This window comes from Carlito syrichta, unplaced genomic scaffold, assembly GCF_000164805.1.
Source record: "Carlito syrichta isolate Samal-C Ts95f unplaced genomic scaffold, Tarsius_syrichta-2.0.1 Scaffold302038, whole genome shotgun sequence".
Taxonomy (NCBI): Eukaryota; Metazoa; Chordata; class Mammalia; order Primates; family Tarsiidae; genus Carlito; species Carlito syrichta.
This window is the reverse complement of record NW_007246134.1, coordinates 571,859-587,056: the sequence shown is the minus strand read 5'-3', so window position 1 is coordinate 587,056 and position 15,198 is coordinate 571,859. Positions and strand designations below refer to the sequence as shown.

Genomic DNA, 15,198 nt, shown 5'->3' with positions numbered 1-15,198 from the left:
GGCAGTTTTAAATGAAAATAGGTTAAGCATTCGTTCAGGCATCTTTCTTATGGTTACACCAGACCTGAACACCCTCCCGGCGGGAATGGGGATTTCCCAGTGCAGCCCACCCTCTTAGCCCGTCAAAGGTGGAGATGGCAATCAGCCCACCTCTTAGTTCATGGTCAACATGATAATTATTGTTGACGACTATCAAGCTCCCTGTCAAAGGCAAATGGGAGTTCAGAAAAGCCCACACGCTTAGCTCATCAAAAGTAGAGAGACAGTAATCAAAACTCATGACCAGATACCAGCAGCCCACCTTCTTATTCATGGTTCACATCACAATCATTGTAAAAGTATAGCGAGCTTGTCAAAGGCAGATGCCTGTTCTTTCTCTTGAGACGCCCAAGCCCAACAAGTTCTCTTTAAACAAGTTCTCTCTAACAAGTTCTCTCTTAAACGAGACTTGGATTTGCTCTGAAATTCTTTTCTGTGTCCAGTCAACGGAGCCCACAGAGTGTCACACCATACCCCACCCGACAACACAGGTACCAGCCAGGGCCTCCTGTTGGTTCCAAGGCACAACCCCAACCCAACGCGAGCATTCTCTACCTTTCAAGTGACTCCTGGGGGGGCCATGATTTGTGCTCCTTGGTTTTTGAGGCTGTAAAGGGCTTCCCACCTCCTCTCTCTGCTCTCCTTCCCCTGACTTCCTCTCCAGGAGTGTGAGGGGGGGGGGTCTCACTCCCCAAACTCTCTAAAGAGACAGAAGAGGAAGAGGGTTAACTCCTTGCAGGCGCCGCTGCTCTGACGGCCGGCCGCTGTGCAGAAGGGCAGGCCCTAAGAACCTGGGTGGGGCCAGGGGTTCTGGCCACGCCGCAGCCTCACGCCTGGGGTCTCCGCCCAGGGCCTGCCCTGAAGCCCAGGCGCTGGTGAGGGAGGAACAGGCCCTTGGCTGGAAGGAGGAGAGGAAAGAAGAAACAGAGGGAAGGGGAAAGACACACATGAAGAATGAAAGACACGGAGGAAGAAAAGATGGGACACAAAGATAAAACCTGGGTGATAGTATGCTGAACAAGAGAAGCCAGGCGCAAACGAGCATGCGTGGTATGAAACGTCAGGTTGGCAAATCTGAGAGACAGGAAGCGGGTGCACTGCGGCCTGACAGGATGGCTAAAGGGGGCAAGGCTCCTTCTGGGGGTGACGGACATGTTCTAAAATGGACTGTGGTGATGACGATGCAACTCTATGCATTACTAGGGACACTTTAAATAGGCAGATTGTATAAGTGAAGTGTATCTCAAAAAAATATGAAAGAAAATGAAAAAGAAGCAAAAGAAGGAAGAAAAGAGGGGAGAAAGAGAGAAAGGGGAAGAGAAGGAAGGGAAGAAGATAGAGGGAGAGAAGAAAGAAAGAAAGAGGAAGAAAGATAGAGGAACAGGGCAAGGAAGGAAGAAAAGACGGAAAAAGAAAAGAAAAGAAAGAAAAAAGGAGGAAGAGAAGAGAGGAAAGATGAAGGGAAGAAAGAGAGAGAAAGAGAAAGGGAAACAAAGGAAGGAAAGATGGAAGAAAGGGGAAGGGAAGGAAGGAAAGAAGAAAAGATGGCGGGAGAGAAAAAAGAAAGAAAGAGAGAGGAACAAGGGAAGGAAAGATGGAGGGAGGAAAGAAAGAAAAAGAAGGAAAGAAAGGTAGACAGAAAGAACAACAACGCAGACAGAAATGAGGAAGAGAGTCAGATGGTGGAGAACAAACTCCACGTTTCCTGAGGGACCCGTCACATGCCAGGAATTGCGCCGTGTCTGCACCTTTTCCTCTTATTCTCAACAACTCTGCCAAGTGAACATGACAAGGATGGGTGCTTTACAGGACAGGAGGGCAGGCAGAAGTGACTTGCCCGAGGTCATCCAATGGCCAGGCCCGGACTCCAGCAGCCGGGACACCACGAGGCAGCCGGCAGGATACCGGGGCCAGTGGGGGAGTCAGCGGAGAAATGCTGACATCAGTGTGCCCAAGGGATGGTTTCGGGAAGCCAAGTGGTCTCTGTCAACATGTCTGGGCTCCTGAAGGGGTAAGCAAGTATAGGCCCTTCAGGAAACTTCCTTCCTGACAGCAGCTTTTCTTGAGAATTGTGTGTGTCACACACGTGGCTTTTTCACGCCTACGGGCATGGCAGCCTCATCTGCTGAGGTCGGACTCGGAGCAGAAGACGGAGTCAGCTCCGCGGCTCCCTGGGGCCTGACACCTGGGCCAAATCAGGACACGCTGCAGTGGCTCGGTGGACATCGCCCAGGTTACTGGGAGCTCTGGACTCCAGTCCTGACCTTGAAGCTCGCTTTCTAAACTCTTGGTGCGTCACCCCACCTTCTGGGTTCATCTGACAGAGCTGGGGAGGGTCCGGGCTATTCCCGCTGAGACTCTGTGACTCGGAGCTGGCACTAGATGCTGCAGGGAGGCCTGTCCCTGACGCCAGCATCGGGAGGGAGGCCCACTGTGACATCCACGTTAGAAAAGGGAACCGGGCACCTCTGAGTGCATATGAGGTTCCTGGAACTTCCCTCTTAGAGACTTGGCTTCCTGATCTCTACAGTGGGGGTGGGATCATTCACGTCTCAGGGCTCTTGGGGACCTTAGAGCAAGACATCCGTTCATTAATTCCGCAACATTCCTGGACCCGTTCTGTGCCAGGCATAACGCCAGGTGCTCAGGGCCAGCAGTGAATGACACAGGCACGGCCTTGTCCCAGGGAGCTTATGGTCTAGGGAGACAGACATTAAATCAATAGCACTGGTCAAAGGGACAAGAAGAGGGTCTGGGCTGAGGGAAAGCCACTTGGGGTAGGACACTGTGTGGCCGGGAAGGGGACCAGCGGGGCTGGCATGGTAACTCTGTGTTTTACTCTAAGAGCAGCAGAAAGAGGGTGTCCAGTTTATGTTGGAAAACCTCTCTGGCTGCAGAGGGAAGGGGAGAAAGATTCGAGGGGAGTCAGGGGCCATCTGGGATACGGGGGTGGGGGGTCGTGAGCAAGAGGAGAGCTGGGGCTGGGAGCGAGGGGAGGCACCAAGCTCTGACTGCAGCCCCCCGGGCATCTGAAGCATCAAAGCCATGGGCCCAGGCACCAGGCTCTGCAGGAATGTGCCATGTCGATACCCCAGGTGCTTATGACTATTATCCTCCGGCCTTGGGAGGTTACCGAGTACAAGCGAGCGGCTGGGAAGATAACCAGAGAGCTCTAGGGAGGGGTCCCGAGACTCAGGGGTCTCCTCCCAGCTTCTCCTTAGCTTGCTTCGCACCTCAGACAGGTCACTTGCCTCTCGGTGCTTCAGTTTCCCCATCTGGTATCTACAGGACTAGCAGTGAGGTGATGGTCGAAACAGGGCCAAGTTCAAATCCAGGCAGTGTCCCCTTGAGGAAAGAGCCCAGGCTTTGAGGTGATACAGACTTGGGCTCGGACCCTAGCTCTGGCTGGAACTCTAGCTCTGCCCCTGTGGGAGGCTGTCGGATCTGGACCAGCTCCTTTGTTTCTGCGAGTCCCCTGCTGGTGGGCACTGCACTTTGAGAGCCACTGTTCTAGAATACGTAGGAGAGGGGGCCCTGAGCTCTGCTTACAGCCGAGCCCCTGACGTTGAAGCCAGCGGGTAGCAAGTCCCAGGTCAATGCTTAGAATGAATGAACTCTGAGGAGTTTCTTTTGGCTGGGGTGGAGGCCGGGCACATGCCTGGATACCATAGTGACGGAAGGTGGCAGGAAATGGGCAGGAAGGTGGTAGGGACCAAATCAGGCAGGAACAGAGAGCTGGGACATGTGGCAGGCTGAATAACGGCCCGCACACATGTCCAAGTCCTCACCTGAAAATATTACCTTATGTGGCAGATGCAATTAAGTGAGGGAATTTGAGATGGAGAGAGTTTCGAGGCTTAGCCACAACAATCATGTCTTCATAAGAGGGAGGTAGAGGGAGCTTTGGAGAAGGCCCTGTGATGTGACCAGGAGGCCAGAGGCTGGAGGGAGGCCAGAAAGGGGTCCTGAGCTGAGAGTGCAGGTGGCAGCTACACACCAGAAAAGGCAAGGAGAGGGATGCTCTTTGGATGCTTCTGGAAGGAACCCGTCCTGCCAACACCTTGATTTCAGACTTCTGACCTCCTGAACTGCAACAGAATAAACGTGTGTTGCTTTCAGCCACTCAGCTGGTGGTAACGCGTGGGAGCAGCCATGGGAAGCTGCCACGGGTTGTGTCTAGTAGCGATGGGAAGCAGTGGAGTTTGCTGAGCAGGCGCGATGTGGTGGGGTTTGTGTTCTAGGGAGCTCATGGGAGTGGCGGGGCAGAGAGGGAGAGGCTGGGAGCAAAGTCATGGAAGAGGAGGCCGAGCGGAGTGACGGTGGAACAGTGGGGTCAGGAGGGGCAGATAGCATCGTGTTGGGGTGCTGCTGGTTGGCCACAGGGAAGGGAGGACCGTCCACGGGGCCACCCTCTCTCCTGGAGTCGCCCCTTGTCTAGCTCTGCCCTACTCCGGCCAGGGCAGGCTGGCTCAGTTCCCTTCGGAATTCTTGGCTCAGGCAGACGACCCAACCTTGGCAGCGGTAAGGGCTCCGGGTTGGCGCTGGTTCTTTCCCCCAGCCAGAGAACAGGAAGAACATGCTATCAGTCAGCAGGGATGCTGGGAATCGGTCTTCCCAAGGGAGGCACGAGACCCCGATCACCCTGGCAGCCACAGTAGGAATTTCAGCCTCTGGTTGTTCTTGGCTTCCTCCACCCTCCAGGCCCTCCATCTGGCTCCCCCGTCCCTCTCTGCCCGCTGCTCTTGGGGGTGGGAGGACAGCCCACAGTCTCCAGGAGCACGACTTCCAGCCCCGGCCCCGGCCCCGGCTTTGCATGTGACCCCGGTGGGCACCGTCTCAGCTGGCCTTGGTTTCTTCACAGCCCCCCGCCCAGGGTGCCCACAAGGATCATAAGAGAAGGCGAACACTCATGCCCACTGCATGCCTGGCACTCAGAGGACAGTCAGTGCCAGAAGCTGCTATTCTGTTGCTCAGAGCGCAGCTTTGGCTGACTTACCAGCTTGTGTTCATTGGGGCAATCTCCTTGACTTCTCTGAGCCTCCGTTTTCACAGCTATAAAGCGGAGACTGAACAAGTCCCTACTTCACAGGGGGATCGTACAGCCTGTCTGCACCCCTCTGCTCACGTGAACTTCAGGTGACTCTGGGGGGGTGGTGGGGAGGTGAGCAGATGGCCCCTGAGGCGAGCTCCAACGTTCTGTGAGACAAGAAAACTAAGGCTGAAGTTGGGCAGGGGCTTGCTCAAGCTTCAGAGTGAGAGAGGACAGAGCTGGGGTCAGGACTGGGCAGTTGGCTTTCCATAACGGCTCACCCCCATCCACATACAAAATGCCACGTCGACGCCCTCACACACAGCATTAGCTCCTGGCATGTGGCGCAGATTGGACAAATGTTTGCAAATGAGTAAATGAACACATGAATGAGTAGATACATGAATGGATCGGTCCCATGGACCAGCAATCTGGGGTGGGGGGGGGGGCGAGGCATGGTCTGTGAGAAGAGAAAGGAAAGCAACATTTATCGAGCAACTTCTAAGTGCCTGCAGTTCTCCCAGCGCCCTTTCATTCACGCCTCTCAGCAGATGCCCAGGCTGGGAAGCTGGCCCCCCAGGCCGCGAGCATCCCCCGTGCCGCTCAGGTCTTTGGTGCGGTGTTTCGTGCAGCTCGGCACTGGCTTTGTCACCAGCGAATCTGTCCAAAGCTCGCTCTGAGTCTGTTTGCCTTTCGGCGTGGGCCCTCTGGCTAATGGAATCCACCGCCCGCTCTGGCACTTCCTGCACCCTCTCATCCAAGCGTCTGCACACCTCCTGACATCTACAGTCTCTTGGATTTCACTTTCGTGTCTCATGGGCCGGGGCCACAGCCCCTTTGTCTGCGGTCTCACCCTCTGGCCCACATCTTAGGGGCAACCAGAATCCTCTCTCCAAGGCCACAGATCTGCTCAGCTTGCCCTACCTTGGCTTCTAACCCCTTCATCTTTCCTAAGATCTACAGTACCGGTCCAAATGCTCAGCCTGGACTTCAAGGCCCCACCTTGCCAACTCCTCCATTCTCTCTCCCACTGGCTCGCACACGCCCACGGTCAGAGCTGGCACACAGTCGGTGCTCAATAAATGCTGGGCCCGGCTGGGTTTTTCATTTCCCCCACCACAGCCCCATCAAGCGGCAGCATTCGTGCATGGCTGTTTGAGGGCCGTCCCGGAGGGCTTAGTCGAACACTTGCGACTCCCAGGTGGCAGAGTCAGGCCTCAAACTTAGAACTCCTGACTGTAGCTGAAAAAAAAGGGGCTTGTGAGTTCTGGAATAAGGAGACCTCTGCCCGGGTCCCAGCGGCCCTGGCCAAGTCCGCTGAGAACTTTTAAAATGGAGCTGAAAAGTTCCACCTCTGGGGGCCGTTGGGAAGATTAAACAGGACAACGTCTGCGGAGTGCTCCCAACAGATCCCAGAACATAACCAGCACCCCCCGACAGCAGCCCCCTCGACCAGCGGAGTCCCCTCCCAGGGCCTCGCCCTGTGCACCAGTGGCCAGGGCTGTTACCTGTCTGTGGCTCCCTGGGGGGCCGTGGCATCTGTCCCACTCCACACCTGGAGCTTCAGGGGTTTCTCTTCCTGCTGCCTGGGTTCTCGGCTCTGGGTCCTGGACAGCTGAGAGTTGCTGGACCGCAGAGAGGCTTTGTGGGGGTGGCGGCCGGCAAGCCCGCAGCTGAAGAGTTGTTGGTAGCCGGTGCGGAAGTCTCTGTTCAGGGCAGCATAGAGGATAGGGTTCAAGGCTGAGTTGGCGTAGCCCAGCCACAGGACGATGGCTTCGAACACCTCGTTGACGGCATCGTCCCCTCTCAGCCCGCGGTACACGAACGCGGTGAAGTACGGAAACCAGCAGATGATGAAGGCCCCCATGACGGCAGCCAGCGTCACCGTGGCTTTGTGCTCCCTGATGGTGGCCGCCTTCCAGGAGCTGATGTGGTTGATCCTCTTGGCCTGATCCCGGGCGACCTTGAAGATGCGGTAGTAAGTGACACACATGACCAGCAGGGGCAGGTAGAAGGTGACCAGCCCGTCCACCAGCCCGTACACCTCGTTGACCTGGACTTTGCACTTGGGGGCGGCATGGTCGCCCTTGCTGGTCTCGTTCCGGCTGTTCCACCCCAGGTGGATGGACAGGAAAGACAGGGTGATGGAGATGACCCAGATCAAGACCAGGGAGATGGCGACCCGGACCGGGGTGACCAGCACAGGGTACCGCAGCGGGTCCATGACGGCGCAGTAGCGGTCGAGGCTGATCATGAAGAGGTTGAGAATGGAGGCCGTGCACAGCATCACGTCCAGGCTTGTGTAGATGTTGCAGAAGACTTTCCCGAAGCTCCACTTGCAGGACAGCTGGTAGATGGCCGAGAAGGGCAGCACCAGGAGGCCGAGGAGCAAGTCAGTGATGGCCAAGGACACGATGAAGCAGTTGGTCAGGTTTCGGAGCCGGCGGTTCAAGCCCACGGCCAGGCAGACCACCACATTGCCGGCGACGGTGATGAGGATGAGAACCGCGAGGACCACGCTGAGGCTGACCTTGCACGCAGTGGAGTCCAGGCAAAGGGAAGAGGCTGTGCCATTGGGAGCCATCCTGGGACCCTGTGGCTGTGTCCCCTGACCAGGGCCCCCGGCTGTGTCTTCCCAGCTCCCGATAGGACAATTACGCCAACCCCCAGGCTCCAGGCTCTCAACAGAGCCCCCAAAAGCGTGTCCAAACAGGGGGCTTCAATGACTGACCCAGCACTGTTTCTCTAGCAGCAGACAAAGCGGTGATGGGCATGAGTGTAAATGAAGAAGAAAGGCAAGTCCTTGAAGCCAAGTTCGTGGTGCAAACTCCAGTCCTCAGACCGTACCCTGAAGAGCGAGCTTCCTGCCGGGTTTTGTGTGGAGACTGAGGTACTGGGGCGTGTGTCTGGCGGCCGCTTTGATGTCATGCAGGAGCGACCCCGTGGAGACACGGCTGTATCCTTCTCCATAGCTGGCGCCTGCTCCCATTCACGGGATGGGCTCAGGGACTGGAGGTCTCTCTCTCTCTCCGGGGTCACTGGAGGGCAGGAGCTGAAACGGCAGATGTTGGATGTTGAGATCCGAAATCAGATCAAGACAGTGACCCGACGCCTGTCATTCCAGCACTTTGGAGACCGAGGAGGGCATCACTTGAGGCCAGGGGCTTGAGACTAGCCTGGGCAACAGAGCAACACCCTGTCACTACAAAAAATAAAAAAAAATAAACAAAGATAAATGCTCTCTGGCTGGGCACGGCGATTCATGCCTATATCCAACACTTTGAGAGGCCGAGGTGGGAGCAATGCTTGAGGCCAGGAAATCGAAGCCAGCCTGGGCAGCATAATGAGACTCCACCTCTAAAAAAAAAAACAAAAGCGACCTGATTCCACATACATTCTTCTAGATCTCAACCTCCTGGTAAGAAACCAGGAGATTTGGAGCCAGTCCGGGAACCTTTCCTGGGGAGGGACTGAGGCAATCAGGATAGATAGGAGGGAGGGGCAGGGGGCAGGATGCCCGGGGCTGGACCCAGGGACTTGTGAGAAATGGCTGGGAGGCCTAAGAACGTTTGCACTGAAAAGGAAGGATCCAGACACAGACTCTCAGCTGCATCTGCTTATTACCTGCTGGCTTCTGGCGCCCAGCCCCACAGGTGGGCATTCGCAGTTGATGAATAAATGATAAAGTGAATGAATAAATAAGCAAACATAAGGAACCCACTCTTAGAAAGTGCCGAGAACAGTATGTGGCGCGATCATTCTGCAAAACGACATCATGCCCTGAGCCAGGGGCCGACAAAATTTTTCAGCAAAAGAGTCGGGTAAGAAATATTTTCCGCCCTGCAGCCTGCACAGGGCGGGCTCGGTCCCAGGAACTCAATTCCGTGCCTGCAGCGTGAAAGCAGCCAGGTGGGCGACCAGCAAACAGGCCAGCGCGACTGCGCGCCCACCTGACTTTGGTGCAGCGCCCTGAAATCCAAATGTCATTTTCACATGTCACGGAAATCGCCTTGTGGAGATTTCCCCCCCCCCCCCCAGTGCTTTGAAAATGTAAAAACCTTTCTTAGCTTGCGGGCAGAGGGCCAAGTGCAGCCTGTGGCCCGTCACCTGTCACCTGTCACCCCGGTGGCTGGTCCACGCCATCTCTGCTCCGAGCACATCTCTGAATCTCACTGGTCTTATTTAACAGCACATGTGATCTCACATCCAGGTCAGCTGGTACGGAGCTCACTTGCTTCTAATGGTTGCATAACAGTCCATGGGGGCTCGCCATTAGTTTATTCTGTCACCCCCGCATCACCCTCTCGTGGGCCCTGGGGTGGTTTCTCCTCCCTCCCTCTCCCTGCTCCCCCTCCACTGCACACACCACTGCAATAAAATAGCTGCACACACAATGCCTCTTCTTAGTTCAGGAAGAGCCCCTGGTCACCGACAGTCTCCAAGGCTCCCTCCTCGCAGCCGGTCTCTGATTCCAGCGGGTGAGACGCGAGCCAAGACTGCTTCCTTCCCGGGTCCCTCCACTCGGGGGCTCATCCCGGTTTTCCAGAGAGCAGTGGCAGGCGAGCTCCCGGGCTCTGAGAGGGCGTGCAGAAATCCAGTCGATAGCGCAGCCCCCTCGCAGAAGCCAGTTACTCTCCATCAGACATAAATTAAGCCTCTCCCGGCAAAATCAAGTCTCTCCCTGCTCCTGCCTGGAGCAGTTTTGCAACCCAAAAATGCAACGCATCTTTTGAGCACAACAACTGTGCTGGTGCCAGGAACCGGGACCGGGGCTCCCATCACCAGCCGCTCCCCCCACCCCAGTCTCCCGGCCTCGTGAGCCGGGCCTCTGGGTATTATTTTTAGAAGATCTTTTCATTACATAAGTAGCCCAAACAGCATGGGTCTCACCACCACACTTAATTAACTTCGGAAGGGGCTGGCCACAGGGGTACTCCTTTTTGAGCATCTCTATTTCTGATTTTAAAAATTTCCTCTGAGTTTCCTTAGCAGCCGTCTATAGGTATTTGGACATTAGGCCGACATTTGGGTTAATGTCTGGGAGGGTCTTCAAATCTGAAGGAACCAGCCTCTCTTATCATCAGAAATGTCTTTATTTTTCCCTCCCTCCTTTCCCCCACCCCTTCCCTTCCCTTCTTTTCAACAAATATTTCTTTGAAAACCCACAATGTGCCAGGTGCTATTCCAGGTGCTGAGGGGACAATGGTGAAGAACCCAGCTGGGATTTCTTCCTCCGAGGCGTTTTCAAAGAAGAACCACTTCTGTATTTCTATTTACAGCTCTTGGTCACCTTTTGCAAGGGCGGCATGCTCTCGGTGAAGCTCCCTCCCTCCCTTCCATCCTGTCCCCCATGGGCCCAAGACTCACCCCTAGAGGGCCAAGCCACCCCCTATGGAGCACCCTTCAATGGCTCCTCTCTGCCTACAAGAAAAACTCATGTCATCATTGTCCGCAGCACAGCCAACAGAAGAAAGCGCTCTCTCGAACTTCCTTCCAAACTTCCAAAGTGATGACACGCTCACTACAGCAAAACCAAGTATCCCCGAGGTCTACAAGAAGGGCCAACTATCTGGGCCAGCACACACCTGAACCCTCACCCCTGGGAAGCAGGATGCTGGCTGTTAGGTGTCGGGGCGGGGGTGGGGGGGCTTCCATACTTTCCTTTGCCTCTGCGTATATGCAGGCACACGCAGGACGCTGCTCACACACGCCCTACTCGTTACTTAGCAACCGCCTTCCTTCATTCCTTCTAAAATCCCCCATTTATGGCGAGGCGCGGCTGCTCACGCCTGCAATCCCAGCACTTTGGGAGGCCGAGGCAAGAGGATTGCCTGAGCCCGGGAGTTCGAGACCAGCCTGGACAACATGGTGAGATCTCATCTCTACAAAAAAAAAAAAAAAAATCAAGAAAATTAGCCAGGCCTGGGGGCGCAAACCTATAGTCCCAGCTTCTTGGGAGTCTGAGGCAGAAGGATTGCCTGAAGCTTAGAGGTCAAGGCTACGGTGGCCGTGGTGGTGCTACTGCACTCCAGCCTGGGTGACAGAGTGAGACTCCCACTCAAAAATTAAATCAATCAATCAATCAATAAATTTCCCCACGTATAACGGATGCCCCCTAGGTCACTTCAGTCTAAGACTTTTCTTTGGGATCCCAGCCTGTGGCAATGTGACCACTATCATTTGAATATAGAGGGACAAGGATGTCTGTGTTAGCAGGTCTGCAAAGGGCAAAAGACACATGTTCAATAGCAGGAGATGATGGCTCGATGAAGAATGGCACGTCTTCTCATGCACGACAGTCCTGGACAAAGCGACATTATGCATATTACACAAAATTTCACTGAGTCTCACAGGAACCCCATGAGGAGGGGAAACCATTTCTCTCTCTCTCTCTCTCTCTCTCACACTCTTTTTATTTTGGAGACAGGGTCTTACTCTGTTGTCCAGGTTGGAGGCCAGTGGCTGAATCCCAGCTCACCGCAGCTTTGACATCCTTCCACCTCAGCCTCCCGAGCAGCTGAGACTACAGATGTGTGCCGTCTTACCCAGCTAACTTTTTTGTATTTTTAAAAATTATTTTTTGGCCAGGCTCAGTGGCTCAGCCTGTAATCCCAGCACTTTGGGAGGCCAAGATGCATGGAACGGCCTGAGCCCACGGGTTCGAGACCCGCCATAGCAACTTGGTGAAAACTCTTCTCTACAATAAATCAAAAATTAGCTGGGTGTGGTAGCACGCGCCTGTAGTTCCGGCTATTTGGAAGGCTGAGGTGGGAGGATCGCCGGAGTCCAGCAGGTCGAGGCTGCAGTGGCCGGGAGCGTGCCACTGCACTCTAGTCTGGGTGACAGAGTGAGACTCCAACTCAAAAAATATATATATTATTTTTTGTAGAGACGAGGTCTCGCTCTGTTGCTCAAACTCCTGGTCTCAAACTCCTGGGTGCAAGCAATCCTCCCACCTCAGCCTCCCAAAGTGCTGGGATTACAGGCGGGAGCCATCATGCCCGGCCTCACGGTCTCCACTTCACAGTTGAGGAGACTGAGACTCAAAGAGGCCAGGTGACGCCCTCGTAACTGCCAGAGCCTGGCTCGGACTCAGCCCAAACCCCTTGACCCGCCTGTAATGCCTGTTCTTTGATCAGATGTCAGCCCATCTTTCCAACTGGTTATCCCCCAACCCTCTTGTTTTATCCCCTGATTTCACAAGCATCAAGGCAGGGGAGTGTGTCCCCAGATGCATCCTGGCTTCTCATGCTTGTGTCCACTGTCCCCACGCCCAGCGTTCCCCACTTCTTGGTTGTCACCTTGATGCCACCTCCCGCGCCCTTCCAGCATGCCTGGGGGCAGGAGGAATCTCCCCTGCACTTTGTCTAGAGTTAGAGTCTGCAGCACCTGCCATCCAGTGGCATTAACGTGGCTCAGTGGCATTTAATTCCTCCTGGTGCTGAAGAATGCCAGACCCCTTCTGACTGTGTCCTGTTCCCACCACCCAAAAGGCCCTTCCTTGCCTAATGGGCTCTTACTCTTCTTTCAAGCCCTGGCCTTTTCTGTCACCTCCTCCAGGGTGTCTTCCGGGGGGGGGTGTCTCCATCTTCCCTTACTTCCACCTCCCACGTGCACCCTCCTCTGGCAAAGGTTTGTGCTTTCTGGGGTGGACAGGAAGGGAGGTATTCCCTTAACCCCACTGGGTGGAGTTTTGCGTTTTCAGGGCCCTGGGAGAACTCTCCACTGGGTGGGGTCCTGGGTGATGCACCAGCAGCCCACGTCTCCCCGGGAGCTGAGTTGTGGTGAGATCCGGATTTTTCCAGATCTTCCAGTGGCCCAGAGGGCGACGCTCCCCACAGAGGTGGAGCCTGTAGGCAGACCCAGAGCCACCTGTTGCCACAGTCTCCCTCCCACGAAACCGCAGAGAATTGCTGTTGGGGTACCCTGCTTGCCAGTCAGCGGGGTGAGGCCATCCAGAAAGGGAACTGACCCGGGGGCCGGGGACCGGGGTGAACCCTTCTACTATTACCAGCTCGAGTCCAGCGCTTTCTTTTCCCTTTTCAGTGGGAAGTGAGACCGCATTTCCCTTTGTGGTGTTAGAACTCAAGCCCCAGGCTCGGCCCGGGACTGGCAGCTGCACATACCCGGCCACGCTGGGGAATCAGTGAAGGCTGAATTGATGGGGTTTCTCCTGAAAGAGGAACCCTAGTCTCCAGGTAGCAATGACGGATAGGAAAAGAGGAGGGTGCTCAGCCTGCACCTGCAGGGCGTCAGACACCTTCTGGGCAAGTCTCGTGGCCACCCTGCAAAGTAGGAGGCTTGATCTTTACTGCACAAACACAGTGAGGATTCTGACATGAAACAAATGCAGGTTCTCATTCCAGCGCTGTCACTGAAGTAGTTTTGCGACGTTGGGTATGTGACTTCAACCTCACCAAGCCTTCGTTTTCTTGTTTGTAAAAGGGGGCCGGGCTCGATGGCTCAACCTGTAATCCCAGCGCTTTGGGAGGCCAAGGCGAGTGGACTGCCTGAGCCCACGGGTTGGAGATCAGCCCGGGGAACTTGGCAAGACCTTGTCGCTACAATAAATAAACAACAACAAAAAATTAGCCGGGCGTGGTAGCATGTGCCTGTAGTTCCGACTACTTGGAAGGCTGAGGCAGAAGGATCGCCCGAGTCCAGCAGGTTGACGCTGGGGTGGCTGTGAGCGTGCCACTGTACTCCAGCCGGGGTGATGGAGTGAGACTCCAACCCCCCAAAAATGGGGTGACAGTCCTTCCTCTTTCACTTGCTGGATGTGGGAAGGAAGGGATGGAAAACCCGTTGGGTCTGGTACAGGGCGGGTTCTCCCTGAGCATCATGTTTTAAAAGCTGATGGCCAGGAAGTACCCTGGCAGGGACCCCTCTGCACAGGGAGAGGGAATCTGAATGTCGTCTGGAATTTGGGGCAGATGCTGTAACCACTGCTGTGGGCACAGATCGGAAAAAGCCTCATGACCCCTTGGATGGGTACCCTTCGGCCCAGAGCTAGGTGGCGGGCTCAAAGCGGACACTCTGTCGGGATGAAAGTCATCACCTCCGTGTCACAGTGAGGGAGAAGGGGACCCAGACCTGAAGCCAGGACAATCACCACTACCATGTTGAAACCCTGCTGTGGTCTAGGCACCTTACAGGTGACAATAATAGTATCTGTGTGGCAGAGATGAGTACTGTTCCCATTTGACAGATGATGAAACTGAGGCTTAGAAAGGCCACTTGCCTAGGCCACACAGCTGGTATAGAGGCAGGCAAGGCTTAAACCAGGGCTGGTTCCTTTTTTTTTTTTTTTGAGTCGGGGTCTCACTCTGTCACCCAGACTGGAGTGCAGTGGCACAATCACGGCTCATCACAGCCTCTACCTCCTGGACTCAGACTTCAGCCTCAGCCTCCTGAGTAGCTGAGACTATAGAGATGTGCTAACACACCTGGCTCTTTTTTGATTTTTTTTTTTGTAGAGACGAGGTCTCACTAAGTTGCCCAGGCTGGTCTCAAACTCCTGGACTCTAGCAGTTCTCCCGCCTTTGCCTCCCAAGGTATTAGGATTATGGGCGCGAGCCACTGCGCCTGGCCAGCTCAAGTCTTTGAACATCCATAAGCCCCCAAAGGACATGAGACTAGTCCGATGCTTACTGATCCCTTGTGTGACCACTCCTTGCTGTGGTGCCATTGTTAGAGTGAGAGACTGACACCGTTCGCCCAGTGATGTGGGAGCCTGTAGCCGCACCTGGTGACAAAGCTCCTGAGCTTATAGAGAACATGTCTAGTTCCTTAGAAACAAAGACAGAAAAGACTGAAAAAGTATTTCTCCTTCACTTTTTTTTTTTTTTGAGTTGGAGTCTCACTCGGTAGCCCAGACTGGAGTGCAGTGGCCACTCCCGGCCACTGCAGCCTCGACCCACTGGGCTCCGGCAATCCTTCCGCCTCAGCCTTCCGAGTAGCCGGAATTACAGGCATGTGCTACCATGCCCGGCTGATTTTTTGATTTATTGTAGAGATGAGATCTTGTTGCCCAGGCGGGTCTCGAACCCGCGGGCTCAGGCAATCCACTCACCTCAGCCTCCCAAAGGTGCAGGATTACAGGCTGAGCCACCGAGCCCGGCAAAATTTTT

At 54.9% G+C, this 15,198-nt stretch overlaps 1 protein-coding gene across 1 annotated transcript; it reads right to left on the bottom strand.

Annotated features, from left to right (window-relative positions):
* Positions 1 to 6,572: 6,572 nt before the first annotated feature.
* HRH2 (histamine receptor H2) lies at positions 6,573 to 7,993 on the bottom strand. The gene has a single exon (XM_008055939.1). The coding sequence runs from the start codon at positions 7,650 to 7,652 to the stop codon at positions 6,573 to 6,575; it is 1,080 nt and encodes a 359-aa protein (XP_008054130.1). The 5' UTR covers positions 7,653 to 7,993.
* Between the last annotated feature and the right edge of the window lie 7,205 nt (positions 7,994 to 15,198).

Bases quoted from the DNA above. Each gene is read 5' to 3' on its own strand.
- HRH2 (XM_008055939.1), bottom strand. From the start codon at position 7,652: ATGGCTCCCAATGGCACAGCCTCTTCCCTTTGCCTGGACTCCACTGCG.